Source organism: Pleurodeles waltl, chromosome 9 (genome assembly GCF_031143425.1).
Source record: "Pleurodeles waltl isolate 20211129_DDA chromosome 9, aPleWal1.hap1.20221129, whole genome shotgun sequence".
Taxonomy (NCBI): Eukaryota; Metazoa; Chordata; class Amphibia; order Caudata; family Salamandridae; genus Pleurodeles; species Pleurodeles waltl.
Window position 1 is genome coordinate 982,014,414 of NC_090448.1, and position 20,745 is coordinate 982,035,158.

The window sequence follows — 20,745 nt, forward strand, 5'->3', positions numbered from 1 at the left end:
CTACACCGGTTCAGGGATCCCCCAACTCTGCTCTGGCGCGAAACTGGACAAAGGAAAGGGGGGTGACCACTGCCCTGACCTGCACCTCCCCTGGGAGGTGCCCAGAGCTCCTCCAGTGTGCTCCAGACCTCTGCCATCTTGGAAACAGAGGTGCTGCTGGCACACTGGACTGCTCTGAGTGGCCAGTGCCAGCAGGTGACGCCAGAGACTCCTTCTGATAGGCTCCTCCAGGTGTTGCTAGCCTATCCTCTCTCCTAAGTAGCCAAACCTCCTTTTCTGGCTATTTAGGGTCTCTGCTTTGGGGAATTCTCTAGATAACGAATGCAAGAGCTCATCAGAGTTCCTCTGCATCTCTCTCTTCACCTTCTGCCAAGGAATCGACCGCTGACTGCTCTGGAAGCCTGCAAAACTGCAACAAAGTAGCAAAGACGACTACTGCGACCTTGTAACGCTAATCCGGCCGCCTTCTCGACTGTTTTCCTGGTGGTGCATGCTGTGGGGGTAGTCTGCCTCCTCTCTGCACTAGAAGCTCCGAAGAAATCTCCTGTGGGTCGATGGAATCTTCCCCCTGCAACCGCAGGCACCAAAAGACTGCATCACCGGTCCTCTGGGTCTCCTCTCAGCACGACGAGCGAGGTCCCTTGAACTCAGCAACTCTGTCCAAGTGACTCCCACAGTCCAGTGACACTTCAGTCCAAGTTTGGTGGAGGTAAGTCCTTGCCTCCCCACGCTAGACTGCATTGTTGGGTACCGCGTGATTTGCAGCTGCTCCGGCTCCTGTGCACTCTTCCAGGATTTCCTTTGTGCACAGCCAAGCCTGGGTCCCCGACACTCTAACCTGCAGTGCACGACCTCCTGAGTTGTCCTCCGGCGTCGTGGGACCTTCCTTTGTGACTTCGGGTGAGCTCTGGTTCACTCCACTTCGTAGTGCCTGTTCCGGCACTTCTGCAGGTGCTGCTTGCTTCTGAGTGGGCTCTTTTTCTTGCTGGACGCCCCCTCTGTCTCCTCACGCAGTTGGCGACATCCTGGTCCCTCCTGGGCCACAGCAGCATCCAAAAACCCTAACTGCGACCCTTGCAGCTAGCAAGGCTTGTTTGCGGTCTTTCTGCACGGAAACACCCCTGCAAGCTTCTTCACGACGTGGGACATCCATCCTCCAAAGGGGAAGTTTCTAGCCCTTGTTGTTCTTGCAGAATCCACAGCTTCTATCATCCGGTGGCAGCTTCTTTGCACCCACAGCTGGCATTTCCTGGGCATCTGCCCACTCCCGACTTGATCGTGACTCTTGGACTTGGTCCCCTTGTTCCACAGATACTCTTGTCAGGAAATCCATTGTTGTTGCATTGCTGGTGTTGGTCTTCCTTGCAGAATTCCCCTATCACTACTTCTGTGCTCTTTGGGGAACTTAGGTGCACTTTGCACCCACTTTTCAGGGTCTTGGGGTGGGCTATTTTTCTAACCCTCACTGTTTCCTTACATTCCCAGCGACCCTACACAAGGTCACATAGGTTTGGGGTCCATTCGTGGTTCGCATTCCACTTCTAGAGTATATGGTTTGTGTTGCCCCTGTACCTATGTGCTCTCATTGCAACCTATTGTGACTATACATTGCTTGCACTGTTTTCTATTGCTATTACTGCATATTTTTGGTATTGTGTACATGTATCTTGTGTATATTTGCTATCCTCATACTGCGGGTACTCACTGAGATACTTTGGCATATTGTCATAAAAATAAAGTACCTTTATTTTTAGTATATCTGTGTATTGTGTTTTCTTATGATATTGTGCATATGACACCAGTGGTATAGTAGGAGCTTTACACGCCTCCTAGTTCAGCCTAAGCTGCTCTGGTAAGCTACCTTTTCTATCAGCCTAAGCTGCTAGACACCCCTCTACACTAATAAGGGATACCTGGACCTGGTGCAAGGTGTAAGTACCCCTTGGTACTCACTACAAGCCAGGCCAGCCTCCTACAGCTGCTCTATCAGAGGGATTCCTGGTGGATTGCCATTATTACTCAAATTTGTAGCAGCTGCGCTTGGTGGCTCTGAGCTACGGAGTGTACCAACTGGCATTTGTAGAGGTTTTGTTGGTTCTGGCTGGTTTTAGTGAGGCAACTGAGTCTGTGCATTCGTGATCCAGGAGGAAAAGTTCAGGATGGCCTGGTCGAGGTCGGGTGAGGCCGTGGGTTTGGATGAGCTGAGGGCCTGCATCCACTGCAATTCAGTAACTCTGTTCCAGGTGCAGTAGTCAGCTATTTGGTTCTTGGTGGTGGTGTGTTGGGCTTCGGAGATGGCGAAGTGGACGATGATGTGGTCGGAGCAGGAGAGTTCTGTAATGTGGCTGAATCTGACTCGGTCGCTAGAGGTAAAGAGTGGGACGCAAGTGTGTCCTGCCTTGTGTGTGGGTACACTGACCAGTTATGTGAGGCCTATGTTGCTCAAGTTCTCGAGGAGGGTGATGGAGTTGGTGTCATTGGGGTCGTCAATGTGGAAATCTGAGGTTGCCAAGTAGAATGTAGTGGTGGGAGTCGATGGCTAGTGATGCGATGATGTTGGGGACGGCACTGCAACATCATCGCAGAAGGATGGTCGTGGTGGGGGTCTTGGTGGACGAGGGTGCCTCTTAAGGTAGTTTTGGCATTGTTTTTTTAGTTGGAAATTGAGGTATTCCATGAGGGGTGAGGTCTAGTCATTGGTGGCGATGCATCAAATGGTGTTCTTGAATATGATGGTGATGCCCCTGCTGTGTTTGTTGGTGCGGCCTCAGTGTATGATCTTGTAGCCATCAGGAGTTGCGGTGGCAATGTCAGGGTTCAAGAAAGGGTTTTAGCCAAGTTTTGTGATTAAGGGTGACAGGGAGGAGATGGTGTCCCAAATTTCTGTGGTGTGTTTGCTGATGGATCGGGTGTTGAGCAGGATACATCAGAGAGATTCCGGATTGACAGTGGCCTTCCAGGTGGGAGTGGCATGGGATCCTGTGTGGGCTAGCAGCTTTGTGCTGTAGGAAAAGCTGCTGTTTCAACAGGTGAAGGGTCATTTGGTAGCATGAGGGAATGTAGTGCAGCAGTTGTTTTTGTGGTCCTAGGATTCATGGCTCTGAGCTCCTCGGTGGAGTAGTCGTGGGTGGCTGGAGGGCCAGGGTTCCTGGCGCAGGGCACGGTCTAGGCACAGAGGGGAGTGGATGGGTTCAGATGGGCTGGCCTTTGGCATGCCTTTGGTGCTGTCGTGCTGGAGCCTCTAGTAAGTAGGTCCTGGGGGAGGGTGGGGCGCTGGGAGGCGGGAGGAGGGTAAGAGCAGAAGGAGGGAGGAAAGAGAGGAGAAGGAGCAGAAAAGGCAAGCAGGGCAAAAACAAGCAGAAAAGAGTGAAAACGGAGCAGAAAATGAATAGAAAAGAGGGGGAAAAGGAGCAGAAAATTTGCTGAAAAAGGTGTAGAGAAAATGGTGCTGAAAACGAGAAGCAAAGAGGTGAAAAGGAGCAGAAAATGAACAGAAAAGAGGGGGAAAATGGTGCAGAAAACGAGCAGAAAAGAGGGAAAAAAGGAGCAGACAAACCAGCAGAAACCAGGGGGCAGAGAGTGGCAATGGGCAAGCTGGACAGGAGACTGTCACAGGGGAAGTTGGGACGAGAACCTTCTGGATGACTTTTTGATGAGTAGCTTGCTGATGCCATTGTTTAGGATGTTTTTCTGTAGTCCAGCTTGTGTTGAAAGTGACGATCTCCCTGGTTTTGTTTGGGAGCAAATTGGTTCCTGTGGATGGGTGTGGTTAAGAGGTCAGTCAGCCACCAGGTGGAATACCATGGAGAGATATTCTTGTCAAAAATCAAATCTTTTATTTTGTCGGTGTTGATCTTAAGGCACTTCGAATTCATCCAACTGCACACTTTGGACATGCAGGAGGTGAATTTGTTGGCGCAGGAGAGGATGTTGATCTTATGTGCTCAGATAACATTGGCCAGAGAGGTCATGCAGACATTGAAGAAGGTTGGGATGAGGGATGAGCCTTGTGGCACTCCACAGATGAACATGTGGGCTGCCAAGGAGTATGGGGCATGCTGACAGCCTGTATTCCATCCTTCAAGAAGTAGCAGATCCAGTGGCAGACATTGGTCAAGAAGGAGCAGATCCAGCGGAGAACTGGTACTTGGATGCCAATCTCATTTAGAAGTCGGATAAGAATGGGGTGGAAGAGCACGTCAGATGCTATAGAGAGAGGTATAGGAGGATGATGGCCACTATTTCTCCTCTTTCCAGATTCATGAAGATATCATCTGGCAGCAATGACTGTTTTTTCTATGCTGTGGCTGCACCTGAATTCAGACTGCATGGCACTGAGATGTTGGTGGCTATGAGGTGGTCAGTGAAGCATATATTGATGAGTTTCTCTAATACTTTGGCTGGGTATGATAGCAGGGAAATAGGTCTGTATCTTGAGAGCATCAACGGGTCTGCAGAGGGCTTCTTCAGCAGTGGGACAACATTGAGGATATGTGCAAGAGCTTTGCTGATGGGCTTGAGTGTTTTGGTGATGGTGTGGTGGTTTCGAGTGGGTCACTAATCTTAGTCATCAAATATCCTTTTTACGCACCAGAAAAGAAGTAAGGTATTTAGAAAAAATATATAAGTATATGTTTTGATGCTCGATTTCCTAATTGTGTCACTCCTTTCAAGAGTGGTAAAGCTCTAGCAGTAACATATTTAAATATACACCATATCAAAAATACTCTTTTTATCACTTATTTTATTTGTATTCTTCCATGCTGCACAGATTGAAGGCACCATGATTTAACAACAGAAATACATCTATCTATATATATTCACTGAAAAAACTAATGGTTAAAGCAGTGTTATAGTTAGGTAAATTTCTCAGTGACAACATTTTGAACATTAAAAAAAAAAAAACACAGAAATTTAGCATTGTCATCTTTTGTATATGGTTCTTTATTTTGTCTTCAGTGATTACTTAATGCTAATCCATAAAAGAGTTTATAAGAGGTGGATGGATGTTTATTTGTTTATTTTTTTCTTTGTTTTTCTGAAATTATGGTGGTCCTGAGACACTTGTGGGAGCCGGACACACAATTCCCTGCATGAACTCCAAGGGGGCTGTACTTCTTGTTCGGATATCCTGGACCACTCATGAGATCGTACATTTACAAGTAAGTTAAGTATTGTTCTATAGAAGATATAAAGGAAGTATTTGTGTGCGGTCTCAGAAGACACTCTCAGGAAAGGTCGGTGAGAGGAAGCACACCCTAGGGAAGGATTCTGGTTTATATGGATGTCTTTATTTAGAAAAAGTAGATTCCAACCTTTTTGGTTTATTTCACTATTGGACTTCGGTGAGGGCAGATATATTTGTCTTGCTCTCCTTTCCTGTTTGGCTTTGAAGAGAATGATGGCTTAATCTGATTCAGATCAATAACCAGGGCTTCATTACCAACTCAGCCACCCAAGGAATCCTTGCTGTGGCAATTTTTTTTTAAATGAGGCCAGCTGCCAAGAAGGATTGGGCAAAGTATGTCACCTATAAACTTTGCAGCAAAGAGTTTAGCTGGGGGTGTAGAAATGAACAATACAGCATGAGTACACAGGTGTGTGGAGACACCTGAGTACTATGCATCCGCAAAAGCTTGCACAGGCAGAGTTGGCTCGTGCTGCGGAGCAAGGAAACTCTACCGGGGCTTCAACATCATTTGCTCCAGGAGATACTGTGCCAGCACAGATTCTAAGTGCACAGGCAAACAATAACCGTGCTTTTTGAATAAAGAGCTGCTTTGCTGCAAGCAGGTCTGCCCAGGACAAGTTTATCCAAGAGCAAGCGTGGCCCCTTAGGCAGTATTTTTTTTAAACAGTTTTATGTTTATATTTCTCCTGTTTTGAAGGAGTGCAGGTAGTTTTTCTTTCACATCTCAAGTTGGATGACTTGACAATGGACAATTTAAAATACCCAAAACATTAAAAAATGTTTCACAACACAATATATATATATATATATATATATATATATATATATATATATATATATATATATATATATATCAGCTCTTTTCAGAGCTCTGCTGTAGTCCCATAATCTATGTTGTTTGTACTGTTTCCCTTTTTCATCTTACAAACTCTCGAGATAGCGGGAGCACCTAAACGCTTGCTCTAGCCCATATATTTCTGACAGCTCTCACGAGAGTCTCAGAAGATTGTAACATTTAAAAAAAAAAAAAAAAAAAAAAATTAACCATCTACTCATCACCGTACGTGTCTCTTACACACTTTCTCTCGGACACAAGCACCACAATATCCATTTGTTCTAACAGAATGTGTTGGGAACTCATTTATTCATTATTACTATTCAGAATCCGGCTAGAGAGTCCTGCGGTATCGTAAACAATTAGTTAAAAACAATATACATTTACAATCTTCACAGAAGTTATCCCTTAGGCACCGCCTCTCTAAATCTAGGGGGGGGGGGGCAGCATGCCCTTCTACTGCCCTCTTATATAGATTTTTTACTTAATTTCCACAAAACCTAAAATTTTTCATTGTGAGCAGTAATGGGAGCCATTTCATTTCCAACATAACAGCGAGCCAATCAGAGTGCTCGCTCTCGCAAGACTCACAAGAGTATCCCACTCCCGAGAGTGAGTGAAGGCTCACAGGAAAAACAGGCCTATTGACCAATCACATGCATCCATTTTTAAATTCCTACTCTTGTGGGCCTCCTGCAAGACTATCGCGAGCCCAACCGTCCTCATATACAATTATTCTTTACCCTTAGTTTATCAAAAACTACTGAACGAATTTACACCAACTCACATAAAGCACAATCTGTAGACCAAGATCTAGATTCCTGCTGAATTTGGTGTAAATCAGTTGAGCAGTTTTTGCTGCAGCCATGTCTAAGTAAGTCTATGGAAAAGTCATGGGTATTTTATGTTTTGGCACCCCCCTTTTTTCACGGCTCCCACTTGCGGAATGACTCTGAAACTTAACAGGAAGAAACTGAAATGGATGACTTTTTTAGGGGAGGGGTGGGGGCGGGGGGGGGGGGGGAAGCTTTGTGAAGATTCATTAAACGGGGCCAAAGTTATTAGCAAACCCAGAAGAGCTCCATTTATGGAAAAGCAGACCTAACTATAACTGCTTTCTGGAGTCTACCAGTAGGATATGTGTGTATACACACACTATGTCTACAAAATAGCAATCAGCAATCAGCAATTACTGTTTATTACGCAACTCCAACGGTGCAGTTCTCTACTGCACCATGAAGGCACTTTGGAGCCTAGGCAGGGGTACCACAAATCCAAAACAACATAGCACAATATAACTAAAGTTATTGTAACTTGTCAGCCCTAGTATCCCACAGATACTTCACAGTGAACAGAGATAACTTAGTCTGTTATTAGCACTAGTTAAAAAGGTCAGTTTCTCACCTCATCCATTGACAGGCCTATCACTGAGTTGGCTTGCTTTCCCATCTTCTCCTTTGTAGATGTTATCACGGTGTTGGCATCAGCATCACTAGCAGACATAGGGCGTTGACGCTGCAAAAACATTACAGACAATTATGGCTAACTTAATTATCTGAACTCTTCTCTACCTAGCAGAGAGTCAGCACCAAAATAGTGCAATGATAACATCCTCAGCATCCCCAACATACTCTGCTGGTAACTTGAACTCTCCACCCCTCTGTATTAATGCTAGGATATAATCACCACTAAAAATTAGTGTCAGGATTCACGAACATGTTACTAGTAGTGGCATCTAGTGTCCGTAGCTTGAGAGTATCAATTCACAGACCAGCCATGTGAATCTATAATCCTTCCACAAGGACATTTATGCACTGATTCACTCCTTCGCTCTGCAGAAATTACCACAGATAGCTTTTGTGCATTAGACCAAGAAAGACGGAGCAGAAAATACCCAAACTGACCACATGCAAAGAAGAATTCCCAAGCACAAGCAGGGATGGGTGAGAAATAGAGGACTGAAGAAAAAAAAGCAAAGTGAAGCGAATGCATGTGGGCACCGCTGGACATTTAAGTGTGCCAAAATGTGTGTTTACGTATTTATTTTAGAGGTGTTCTCTTGCCACAAAGTGCCCACATGATTGTCCCAATACACCACAGAAGAGAATACTGTTGAAAGATAGCATTGCTTCATTTGTTGTAGACCAGCATTCTTATATGATTCTGAGAAAAAGGAAATTGCTATTTCCCATTGTAGGGTGAAATAAGAATGTGCAAATTAAACAGAGCATAGTGCTTATTCACAGCTGCAGTGGCCTTCCTTAAAAAAAGTGGTGCTTGCAAGAGCTGATTAGGGGTGTCTTTTAGAATTAGGGCTCTTGGAAGCACTTCTCTTCAATGAAAAAGCCCCAGCAGCTGAACGTAGTGGATTAAAAATTGCCACCCAAGAGTGGTGACAAATTAACATCACTTACCACCCTGGAGCTCACGGTTCGAGTCTGTGCGGAGGATGGCCGCTGGAACAAAATAACATAAAAAGGAGCACTGAGATGGGAGAAGGGAATAAGAGCCAGATAACTGGGTAATAAAAGAAGAGCGGTGAGACTAAGAGTAAAAAAAAAAGTTTTTGAACTGGAAGAGGCTAGAAGAGATTAGAACAGCTGTTGTGAGTCAGATGTTCCCAAGTATTGTTAGGTTCAGATAGGGGACAAATCCCTGCGGCTAGTTCCTTCCGTTCAACAGCAAAAAAGCAGCTTACATGGTTTATTTTTTTTATATAAACACACACTCTGTAGCAATATGACCACGTGCCAGGAAAAGCAAAATCTAAAACAAACGTCAAGAACGTGAAGGGCGGTGGTAGGTTGGCGCCAGGCAGCAGAGAGCCAAGATGGGTGGGGATTTGAGAAGCTCCCAGTTTCCCATTGAGAATGTGATTGGTGCTGTGTTTAAATTGGCCAATCAACATTGCTCTCTCCACGGTACACAACACTCTTGAGAGTAAAGTGCATCTCTCCAAACAGCCACTCACTGCCACAAAACGATAAAACACCCTGAATGATGAAGACCAAGGCATCAGCTTCAAAGTTCACCAATTCACAAATAACTCAAGACACAGCATTTAAGAGATGCACCTCTACAGCAGAATGACTGCTTACTCTAAGAGACTAATACTCCCCCCACTTTCTATAGGTTGGGGTATTTCTTCAGCTTTGTTTAAGTCGCAAGAAAAGATAACTGAAATCGTTTTTTTCAAGACGACAAAGTGACAGTTTTACACCTCAGAATGTTTTGTCATTCGTGGCCGTTTCTTTGTGCATGCGTTTTCCATACAACTCGTCTACTCGGAGTATAGTTTAGTTTGCATACGTTTAGCAGCAGAGTTTGTGGTCAGTTTTTAAGATGGTGCTACCATCTCTGGAGGGGTGGTAAAAGTCCTCGTTGTTGTTGGGGAGCCTTTACAAGATGGCTAATGGATCATTGGTAAATGGAAAAGGGAAAAAGGTTAAGACAGGTTTGTTTGTCACTAAAAAATGACAGTCAAACGTTGCTTCCCGAATCAGACACTGCCAGAGCAAGATCTACTGATGGATACGCTTGGATGAAAAGAGAAAAGCAACTGCGCAGTGTGTGGTGAAAAAAAGAAAAATCGACAAACTCAACACTGAGGCACAAATCACATACCATGTTGAGTAAAATAACGGAGAGTGAAAACAAGAAGTGCAAAGTAAAGCCAAGGATGTCAAAATTAAAGGAAGGGAACGATACAGTTATAAGATATCAATATTATCGACTCGAAAAGAGCATCTAAGAGGGCAGTCAGCATAGTCCTAAGAAACGTCTTGGGTATCACCAGGAGCAGCAGTGGAAGGTGGGGTTTATTAAATCATATCTCCCCCAACAGTATTTAATGTTTAAGGTTGATGACAGTACCTTATACATTGACAGATGTTATGGGGTTAAAATGTACATATAGAGTTGAAAAGAACCCAGAAGCAAGTCGCTAATCTCATGTTCAAGGTCTTGGTCTCAGACGGAAAAGACAAGAGGATTCTGTCAGCAGTCAAGGCACTAAAGCTAAGGGAAATGAAAGACTTAAGGTTTTATCAGGTCAGACACACCAAAAGAAATGGAAAAAAATAATTAAAAGCTCTGGTGCAATCAAAATGTAAATTATAGCTAAGGGAGTAGTGGTGGGTACACTCAAATAGCAAACATGAGAAGTAGATGTCCCCTCCTCCTGACATGTCCTGATTGCAGGCCAGGGCTCCGCGTATCTCTTAATCATCAGTTGCTAAGTTGGTGGAAATCAGTATGCAGCTCTACAAATATGATCTGCCTCATGACTCACATCTTAGTCCTTTTCTCACAGTTGATACAAACAGCTGAGGTGTGATGGGCAAGAACGTCTCGAGCAAGTTAAGACTAAGCCTAACTTGGACAAGAGTCACTATGTTGAGTAACTATTAGGCGCCAACACATGTATGTATGTATGTACGTAGGCATACAGTACTTCTATAGCACAAACGTAGCCAAAAGGTAACAGCACGTTGTACATGGTAAAAGACAAGAATAAAGTCAACGAGTATTAGGAGACAAAGCAGGGTTGTGGATGGGTAATACATTATGATTTACAGTTCTTCAATGAGGCGAGTCTTCAACTCTTTATTAAACAGACGTAGCGTTGGAGCAGTCCTTATAGAAATCAGAATGCTGTTCCAGGTGCTGGGGAGGCACTGATGGATACGGGGATGGTGTTCCATATTGGCTGACAACTTCATAAGAAGCAGCTTTGAGAAAGTTCAGTATGTCACCAAGATATGGGAGAGAGGGCTTTGAAGGCTGACCACTGCAGGCTTCTAGAAGAAGGGTGGATGTAGGAAAGGAAGCAGGTTTGGTGTCTTAAATGTGAGGTTGAATCTTCTATATTTTTCATTGAAGAAGAAGTTGATGGCATAGCACTTTTCTGGGGAGTGAGGGATAGGTGAAGTCAGTGGGGTTTGATGCAATGCTTGATGGTACTGAACAGTGTTCTGTTTCTCTTGATGTGTTCATTAATGGTGTTGGTATAGTGCTCTGGTTTAGCTTATGTCATGAGCTGTCTGCGTGTTCTACGGAGGGACTTCAGTAAGAAGAGGTCCTCGGGAGATCTGTTTTTCTTCCACTTTCTTTTCTTTCTTCAGATGGATCATTAACTGTGAGCAAAGGTGTTTGGAATAAAAGATTGCTGAAGGCTTTTCCTTGCACTTGCATGTTCTAATTGGGGCATGTACGTTCGCATAGCTTTCCAAAAATTGTGGGAGTTGTTTAGAAGTATGTTGGTATCAGACGTGGAATTGATAGGATAAAAGAGTAGTTCAGGTATTAAGTTGTCAATGGAGCTGTCCTTGAAAGCTCTGAAGGTTTGGAATTCTCTTTTGTGTTGACCTTGGTTTTCTGGAAAGATGGTGAGCAGGGAGATAGTCATGGTAAAGTGGTTGGTACTGTCCAGGGGTATGGGTGGTTTTGACTAGATTTTTGGTGATGTTGAGAAGACAAGATCGAGGATGTGGCCTTTAAAATGTGTTGGTTGTGTGACATGCTCTACCACATACAGTGTAATGATGAGGTAGAAGAGGGTGTCTCTTGTTTTTTTTTAGCTTGTATTGTCTGGGGTGTGGCCAGGAAGACTTATGAATGACAGCAAGACTTCCTCCCCTCTTATATGTGCAGGCCACACAATGGATGCTGTAGTCTATGGGTAAAGGGACATCTAGGATGTACAAAGATGTGGGCGTGAGACATGTTTTTATAATGAAAAGGGTGTCAAACTTGCGATAGGTGCTGAGGTCTGCCATGTTGGGTGCTGTACTGTGGAGCAAGCATAATGAGCAGGGGTTGAAATGTGTGGTAGTTAGTGAAATATGTGCAAGGTTGGGTCTTAATGTTGTGATAATGATACATGAATGACTGGGTCGTCGACATCTGGGTGTGATTGTGGGGACTGACAGTTTGGGGTGGTGGGTGGTGCACGTGATTTTATCTTACCTTGTAAGTTTCACTTGAACAGGGGTTCTGTCTCAAGGCCATACCTGACCCTGGGCTTGTCTGCATCTGCACTTTGGTAGGGACGTCTAGGTGACAGGACGCCCGGAAGAGCTGATGAAATAGGGAAAAGCAGGAAGTGATGTTGGGAAAGGCAGTGGTGTCACTTCCTGTCAAAATGGATGATGGGAAAGACAGTGGTGTCATTTTCTGTGTCATTGTTTTCAGGTTCATATGAAGGTTTAACAGCAGAAATACATAAAGGGAAATGTGAGAGGCAAATGTTTTATTGACTGTATAGAAGGAGAACCTTGCCAAAAGGTGTGTGAAAATTCCTGCCATGATGGGAGGGGACACTAATCAGATAAATGTATGCACTGAACAGACCACCCAACCATTAACAGAAGCTGTGGTATCCTGATTGCCAGGTGTGAAATCTCTTTAGTAATACAATGTCTTGGAAACAAATGAGCAGTACTCTCTAGAGTTGGACTCAGACATTTCTGGGGATTTACACATTGCAGAGCTCTTACTGACTCAGGCAAATAATTTGTTGAAAACGAAGCTCAGCATTTCTTCGTTAACCCCACATTTTGTGTGCAACAAGATCTTCCCTATCCCAGTGGAAAGAATATTAAGGCAAGCACGTGACAGAGAATGCTACTGGCGGATCTTTTTATCTGAGTTTATAGCAACAAGGAAATCAGTATTTACCTAAGTCTAATGTCTCTGGTGGTGAAATGTTCAAAAGGTTTGTGAACAAAATTGAGACTCTGTAACTCCGTGCAGCTGAGAGACTGAAGTGGTGGAAATGTATTTAATAACCCTGGAAGTGGTGAATGAATACATAGTTTTAGAAGGCGAAACATGTTCTGTCCCATTTTTTGTAGACTACTTCTAAAACTACGCACGATTCCTGGGAGAAAGAAGTGGATAGGATAATCTTGACTATGCCCTACTGGTAAAATAGCCTTCTACTTTTCTACTAATCCCTTGGCACATACTTCTGGGTGAATATAGAACATTCAGACAGTGCTATGACAGGCCCAAGTTGCTGAAGATAAAATTCTTAAGAAACAATTACGATCTAGGTGCAGCTGCTAATACAGCCATTCTCCTAAAGCAGGGGTCTGATGCCAGATGTATGACTTCCTACTATCAGTACCTGTCATAAAAGGCCCCATCTAAATCATGGAACATCCAGTACAGAGTCTTGAGTTTCAAACTGTCCCTGGAAAGCAGAGCCATGGGAGGGGCATGCATAAAAGTACAGGCCCTTCTAACCTAAGATGAAGATATCTAATAGATTTGGGATTTCTACCAATCCAGGAACCAACAAGAGTGCTGTTGTAGTTTTGTCTAGATACAAACAAATATAGCCCATAATACAGCTCAGTTGACTGATGCATTTGTTAAAAAGGCTTGTGTGTAGCCAGAAGGTCATATGTTCATATTCTTTCAGGTCCACTGAGCTTTTCATCCTTCTGAGGTCGATAACATGAGTACCATTCAGAGTTGGGTAATATTTAACAGCAGTTGTCAGAGGGGACAAATGCAAAAGTGTACTATCCAAGTCAGCTCACCAACCAAAAAGACACAACTAAAGAGACAGCCAATTTAATTAGTTTGATTCTTGGACTACCCAGCCAAGTCCATAGAAGAAACATGCTGATGTACCAAATTGTATTCTTGGCTGAAGTGGGTAATATCAGATCTCTTGATATATAGATTTTTCAGGTCCAATTTCGGCCTCCAGGTGAATCCAAGACAGAGTTGCTTCCAGTACGTTCAGTACATTGTAGGCTATTAAAACAAAGCTACTTCGATACAGGATGCTATCACCCGCACTTTCCTTTGAGACATCACCCCATTTTTATTTTATTTTATTTAACATTCTTCAGTATTGTAGCTGCTACCTAGCACAGCCCAAATAAAAAAATGGAACTGGCTGAGAACCTGCGATTAGTTCCTCACTTCGACTGAAAGACCAATACTATAAAGCAAGGAAAGGAAACAAGTCAAGAGAGTTGGACGTCTTCTTTGGTGGAGTATTTACTAGTGATCGGGATAAGGGAAGGTATGGAATGCAGCTGGCAATGGAAGGCTGCAACCACAGCACTTACCATAGGGAAGCCCTGTAGGACTGACCTTAGCCAAAAGCGTTGCATTTGGAACTAGTATTGCCACCCCCAAACAACAAATCTCTAATCCCCAATGCATGAGACCCCGTTGGATCACAAAAGGTGTAATTCTTGGCATCTGTGACATAGGGCCATGACCCATTTGTGCCTCTGAAAAAAATGTGCCTCTGTGCCCTTTTCAAAGGAATACATGAGAAGGATAGGGCTGGAGAGGTGGCAGTCCAAGATCTTATGAAGAGTCCTAGTCCTCTTGTCTACCATAAATAACCAGGAGTAGAACCCCAATGGGGAACAAATGCTACAGCTCGCAAATCTTATAACCTCTGCACTTACGGCAGAATCTTTTGAGTCTGGAGGGGAATGATGGAGAGCTGGTGGGTCTGAACAGGAATCCTGAAGTGACATGACATGAGGGTCCACCGGTCCCACATAACGGATTTCCATATAGAAAGGTGGAAATGAAGACTTTCACCTCATCCCAGTGGATACTCTAAAATCTCTGACAGAGTCAGGTCTGGGAATCAGGGGAGAAGAAATCCCTTCTGCTTTCTATTCAGGCCTGGTGGTTTCTGTATTTAATAAAACCAGGAAACTGCTGTAGGGTCCTGGTTATGTGTCCTGGGTTCACAGAAGCAGGTCTTTGAAATGACTGAGATACAGATTTGCTGAGGAAACCCAGTGACTTAGCAGTAATGGCCAAGGATTAACATCTGGTGAGTTGCTCATCCACAGATACAGTGAAAAATGTTCTGTGACCAAATGGCAGTGCAGGACCATCTACTGAAGATCTTGAGATAAGTAGGTGGTGTACAACCAGACTTAGTACTACATACCAACTCCTAGATAAATGTCCTTGGTAGCATTATGCACAAAGCCCAAGACGCAGCAGAAAAAAAAAATTGAGGCTGGTTTGCCTTTGTTTTCTGTGCTCTGGAATTCAACCCTTTTATAATATGAGAGAATAAGCACAACCGTCCACATTTGATTGCTTCTCCCCACCACATAACATCAGAGCTGGCTTTGTGGAGGTGAAACAAATGCAGTGCAAAAAACTGACATACAACACTCTTCAGAACAGGAAAGTGGACGAGATGAGCCACCTGCCGGTGGAGTATGTAGCAGAAATATTGTCACCAATGGTAATTAAATCTTCTGATTAACATGTCTACCTGAAATTCCTCACTTAATGGATCAATACAAAGCATTACTGCTGTGGAGATGTATTGAAGGAGGAAACTCAACAAGGGTCCCACAAAAGCCTCTCTTCATGCAACCTCAGGGTGGATATAATAATGCCTAATGACACTCCTGGAGAGCAAAAAAGATATGGCTCTTGGAGCGAGACAGATATATATATACATATATATATATTCACTTAAAAAACAAAGGTTCCAGGGGCGTTATAATTAGGCTCAAATTTTAAGCGTACTAAACCATAGAAATTCACCTCTTATAGTTACAGTTTTCTCAAGTAACTATAATTTTTGCCCTAAGCTAACTATAAATCGCACCCCGCCATGCACAATTATCTTATCAATAATTTTACTGCAGATGTTACTGCAACATTAGCAATGATGTTATCAAAGACATCATGACTGCTGTAATTTGTGGGGTAATTAGCAGTGCATGGCGAGGGCACGAGTTATAGTTACCTTACAGCACGAGTTGTAGTTACTTGAGGTACCTCTAAGTATAGCAGGTGAATTTTTATAGTGTGGTATGTTTAAAATGGGAGCCTAAATATAACGTCCCTGTAACTTTTGTTTTTTTTAAGTGAATTTCTGTGTTTTTTTAATTCTATTTCCGAACTAAAATGTCCCTGTAACCTTTTTTTGTTTTAGTGAATTTCTACTTTTTTTTTTTTTTAAACGTAAAGTAAATTTAATTACTATACGTTAATCCAACCACCACCGCGCACGGCCTTCAGCGGTGAGTGGTGGCACCTGGCCGCAGAGCCTGGCCTGTGGCCAGGCCCTGTGTCAACCCCTATAAAAACCTGGCTGTGCGGGTTGGCTGCAGGGCCTGGCCTGTGGCCAAGCCCCTGCAGCCAACCTCATACCATCCAATCCCTCATGCCCTTCCCCTCCCCAGGCTGATCTCGGTCCCAGGGTTCCCATCCCCACGGAGCCCAGCCTAAACATTTACATTTTTGGCAGGGGAGGTTGGCTGATCTCAACCCCGTGGGCCCAATCTCCTGGGCATAGCCTAATTATTTAAATTTTTTGGGGGGAGGGGGTGACCCCATCCCCCAAGGCCTGGACATGTGACCTGGGTGTCCCCACACGGTACCCTGTGACAATGTTGAGTACAGCGGGGGAGCGTGAAGGCACCAGCGGTCCCAGCTGGCTCCCCATCTTCTGTGGGAGCCAGCATTGCTCTCACAGAGAAGGAGCTGCTAGGCGGTTTCCTCTCTGTGGGAGCAATGTTTCCTCTGTTTCCCTGCCTGAATTTCTGAGTCCCAAGATGGCTGACAACTCTTCCTTGTTGAAGTGTGGGCAGCCAATCAGATCTCAGCACAAGGTTTGCAAAGCCTTTGTGTCCCTATATATACACATTTGGATTTTCTTTAATTACTCAAAAACTGCTGAACAGATCAACACCAATTAACAAAAAGGTCGCTTTCTGGACCAAGAGCTACCTTCCTGCCAATTTTGGTTTTATTCCGTCCCGTTGTTCGGGAGCTCTCCCTGTTCAAAATCCCTATGGAAAAATGAATGGGGAAAAGAGTTTAGGAACACCCCCCCCCCCTTTTTGTCAGCCCCCACTTGACAGATCAATGTGAAACATTCCAGACAGCAGCTCACGTGAGCGGCAAATTGTTTTGTAAAATTTTAGAAATTATTTGTCAACCGGAGGCAAAAATGTAGGCAAGTAAAAAAAAAAAAAAAAAAAAATTCAAAAGATTTTTCTAAAGAAACTGCCACTAGGAAGGAAGGATATATATATCTATAGATATATATATAGCTTAGCTACAGTGCCGTCTCGGCCTTCTGTGGGCCAGAGTATCCGTCGAGAATTGCACAGCAAGGAAATTGGCAAAATTAACAATGTAACACACAAAGCCAGACAGAAGCCCTCCTACTTTCTTATTTCGTAAGGAAAAAAATTAAATATGAAAGGATAGAGAGCGAGGCAAAAGCCTACAGTGCAGCACTACTACGTCTGGCAGAATGATAGTAAGGTAGAACACAGACCAAACTAAAATATAGATAAAAAATAGAACAGAAATAATGCAACTGTGTATGCCCCAAACAACAAATACATCAGAAACTATGACCAAATCAGGTCTCCCTGAGAGCTGAAAACAGCAAAGATAAAACACATCAGCCAAGCTCCACAAGGAAAGTCTCCACCAAGCTAGCCAGATCAAAGAAAACGCACAGTGTACTACATACAGTAGTTTCCCTGGGGAAAAAAATACCTCCCCCTAAAATATGTAATTCATTACAATTACGTGCAGTCTTGACAATTGGGAAGTCTGCAACTAAGACACCTATCAACACGTTAGGAGTTAAGCATATCAACACCAAGTGGCTTCACCTAGGCTCAGTTATACACAGTAACACAATTAGGTATTAAGGTTTGTATGGAGTGGAGAACCTAATGAGAGACGATCCAAAGCATGGGACGTAGAAGGCACGAAAACAAATATAAAACTGATAGATCTACATGTTGCCCTTTTTCCAGTTGAATTCCTCTAAGTAAAATCACATGCCCTGTTCTAACAAGAGTGCCTCTCCACCATATAAGGAAGAAAGGTAGAAGTGATGCAATCAGATCAAAGTTAAACCCAAAGGAAAATTCTCACAAAAATCCAGTAACAGAACAGTGGGGAGGCACACTGACGAACCTGCTGCGAAACCACCAGACGGAAGCCCAGTGAATTATAAAAACGGAACTCCTCCAGAGGCAGGTACAGATTATGATATGGAGTGAATCAGCCATTCCTGATTTCGTTTACACAATGGGCCAACAGAACCTTTCCTTAAGCACCCACAGCACACCCTCAAAGATTCCAGCACAATTGTCAGCTCTCCAGGAAAAAATATATGAACTAGAGAAAAAAAAACATTAACAACCACTTCACACACAAGGGATGCACAGTGTCATCTGAATGTAAGGCTACTAAGTGGGAACCCGAAGACTCCCCATCATATTCCAATACGCCAGCATTCCACTGAAACATCTCTTGGCAGCTTTCCCACTTCGACGAGGGCGTCACAACGCCCATGGCTCCGCATGCGGCTATGGATGGAGTCATAAGAAGCCCTCGTGGGTGTGCGGATGCAGCACCCACAGGCGTTCCAAAGGATGGGAACACAGAAGTTGCAGAAGGAGCCCACGCAGTACTACAGAAAGGGGATTCCTCACCGCAGGACAAACACGCAGATGGCTGTGCGATGCAGGAAGGAGTGCTGGGGACTGGAGCTACACGTTACTAGAAGATCCCTTGGAGGAGATGCAAACAAGCCTTGGCAGCTGCAAGGGATGCAGTGCATGGGGCTACTGTGCTGTGTGGGAAGGCAAGGGCTTACCTCACCCACGTTGAACAGCTGGCAGAGAGGACCAGGAGGACTACTGTGGACCACCACCCATGATGCAGGATCCACGCAGCTCAGGATGAGAGGAGATCCACTCAGCCGGTAGTCATTGCAGCAGGTGCCTGCGGATGCAAGGGAGTGACTTCTTCACTCCAAGGGAGATTCTTTCTTTCTTCTAGTGCAGACTGAAGACACACCTCCCTCAGTGGATGCACAGTTGGTGGAAATGTTGCAATTGCTGGCACGAGCCCTGGAAACAATGTTGCAGAAGAGTTATTCTTCTTGGAGGCAGCTTGTCGGGTCCTGGAGGTTCCAGTCATAGTTCCAGAGGCCAGAAGTCAACGTGGAGGTTGCAGAGGCGTACTGCCCAAATGTTGCAAGCCGAATCTGAGGACTCACCCAAGAGAGAGACCCTAAATAGGGGGACTGGTCACCTAGCCATGTAAGCACCTATCAGGAGGCAGCTCTGACATCACCTGCCTGGTCTGGCCACTCAGATGCTCCCAGAGTTCCCTGCCAATCTTGGAAACAAGATGGCAGAACCCCAGGACCCTCTGGAGGAGGTCTGGGCACCGCCGCTGAGGAAGTGATGGAAAGGGAAGTGTCACTTTTGGGCCAGAGGAGGAACTGGGGGTCCCTGAACCGGTGTGGACTGGTTTATGCACGGATGGCACCAAATGTGTCCTTCAAAGCACACCAGTGGCCTGGGGAGGCTACCCCTCCCAAGCCAGTCACACCTATTTCCAGGTGTTACCTCCCTCTCCCAAAGGAAATCCTTTCTGTTGCCTTCCTGAGCTTGATCAGATCAAGCAGCAGGAGGGCAGAAACCTCTCTGAGGGATGGCAGCAGCTTGGGCTGCCTGGAAAACCCTGTAAGACTGGTGGCAGCAATGCAGGCGGTCCTCTAAGGAGCCCCGAGAGTGCATGGGATCATACTTCCAATACTTGCAACAGTATTGGGGTATGAATCCAACATGTTTGATACCAAACATGCCCAGGTTCGGAGTTACAATTATGTAGCCGGACACAGGTAGTGACCTATGTCAAGTACAAGTGTAAAATGGCGTCCCCGCACTCACGAAGTCCAGGAAAATGGAATTGGACTTTGTGGGGCCACCTCTGCTAGTGCCTACACCCTGGCCTCTGGGCTGAGAGGGCCTACCATAGGGGTGACTTACAGTGACCTGGTGCAGTGACCTGGTAGAGAAAGGGTGCACACACCCTTTCATGCAGGCTGCAATGGCAGGCCTGGAGAGCACTTTGCATGGGCTCCCCATGGATGGCATAATACATGCTGCAGCCCATGGGTATCCCCTGGTATCCCCAATGCCCTGGATACCTAGATACCATATACTAGGGACTTACATGGGGGCACCAGCATGTCAATGTGGGTCGAAAAAGGTTCCAACAACCAAGTTTGAAGGAGAGAGCATAATCACTGCGGTCCTGGTTAGCAGTATCCCAGTGAATACAGTCAAACACACTGACAAACGGGCCAAAATGTGGGGGTAACCATGCTAGAAAGGAGGCTACTTTCCTACAGTACCACAAAGTCTGTGTAGACCTGCACCGACTGACCTCAAATGGGAGAAAGTCCTTGACTGGCAGATATACTGCCGACAAATCCAATAGACTGATATGAAACAGTCTTTCATCTGGAGACCAAAGTCCTTTGCTCTTCAGATCCCCCAGATGAGCTCCATGCCCTAGAGTGGAAACATCTGTTATCACCGTGGCCACCAAATAGGAGGGGAAAACAGCTTCCCTTGAGACAGATTGTCGAACACACCTCGCCATCGAAGATCCGCTGCAGTGTCTCTGGAGATACTGACCAACTCCTTGTGATCCTAGTTGTGTTAAAACCACTGCCAGCGGAGGCACCACTGGAGGGCCCTCATGTGTCAGCGTGCATGGGTGACCAACAGAATGCAAGGGGCTATCAGACCTATGTCACAGAACCTTCAGACCTGGAACCATAGCTTCTTAGAAACATCTGAATCATAGCCAGAACGTCCAGAATCCTCTAGGCCTCATTCACTATAGTGTTCAGTATTGCCTTTATGAACAGGTTGTA

At 44.8% G+C, this 20,745-nt stretch overlaps 1 protein-coding gene and 1 long non-coding RNA gene across 6 annotated transcripts in view; one reads left to right on the forward strand and one right to left on the reverse strand.

Moving 5' to 3' along the window:
• TTLL5 (tubulin tyrosine ligase like 5) overlaps positions 1-20,745 on the reverse strand; it is an 899,574-nt gene that overhangs the window by 692,937 nt on the left and 185,892 nt on the right. For 3 of the 5 annotated variants that reach the window (XM_069208446.1, XM_069208448.1, XM_069208444.1), the window contains exons 17-18: positions 8,441-8,482; positions 7,431-7,541 (exon numbers count right to left, since the gene is read on the reverse strand). In XM_069208446.1, the coding sequence (XP_069064547.1) occupies positions 7,431-7,541; positions 8,441-8,482 (153 nt within the window). The remainder of the gene's footprint in view (positions 1-7,430; positions 7,542-8,440; positions 8,483-20,745) is intronic. The other 2 variants (XM_069208447.1, XM_069208445.1) reach the window with 1 other exon arrangement.
• The window catches only part of LOC138260193 (uncharacterized), a 331,452-nt gene that overhangs the window by 176,051 nt on the left and 134,656 nt on the right, over positions 1-20,745 (forward strand). Inside the window, exon 3 of the long non-coding RNA XR_011198832.1 lies at positions 5,061-5,162. This is a non-coding gene — a long non-coding RNA (uncharacterized lncRNA). The remainder of the gene's footprint in view (positions 1-5,060; positions 5,163-20,745) is intronic.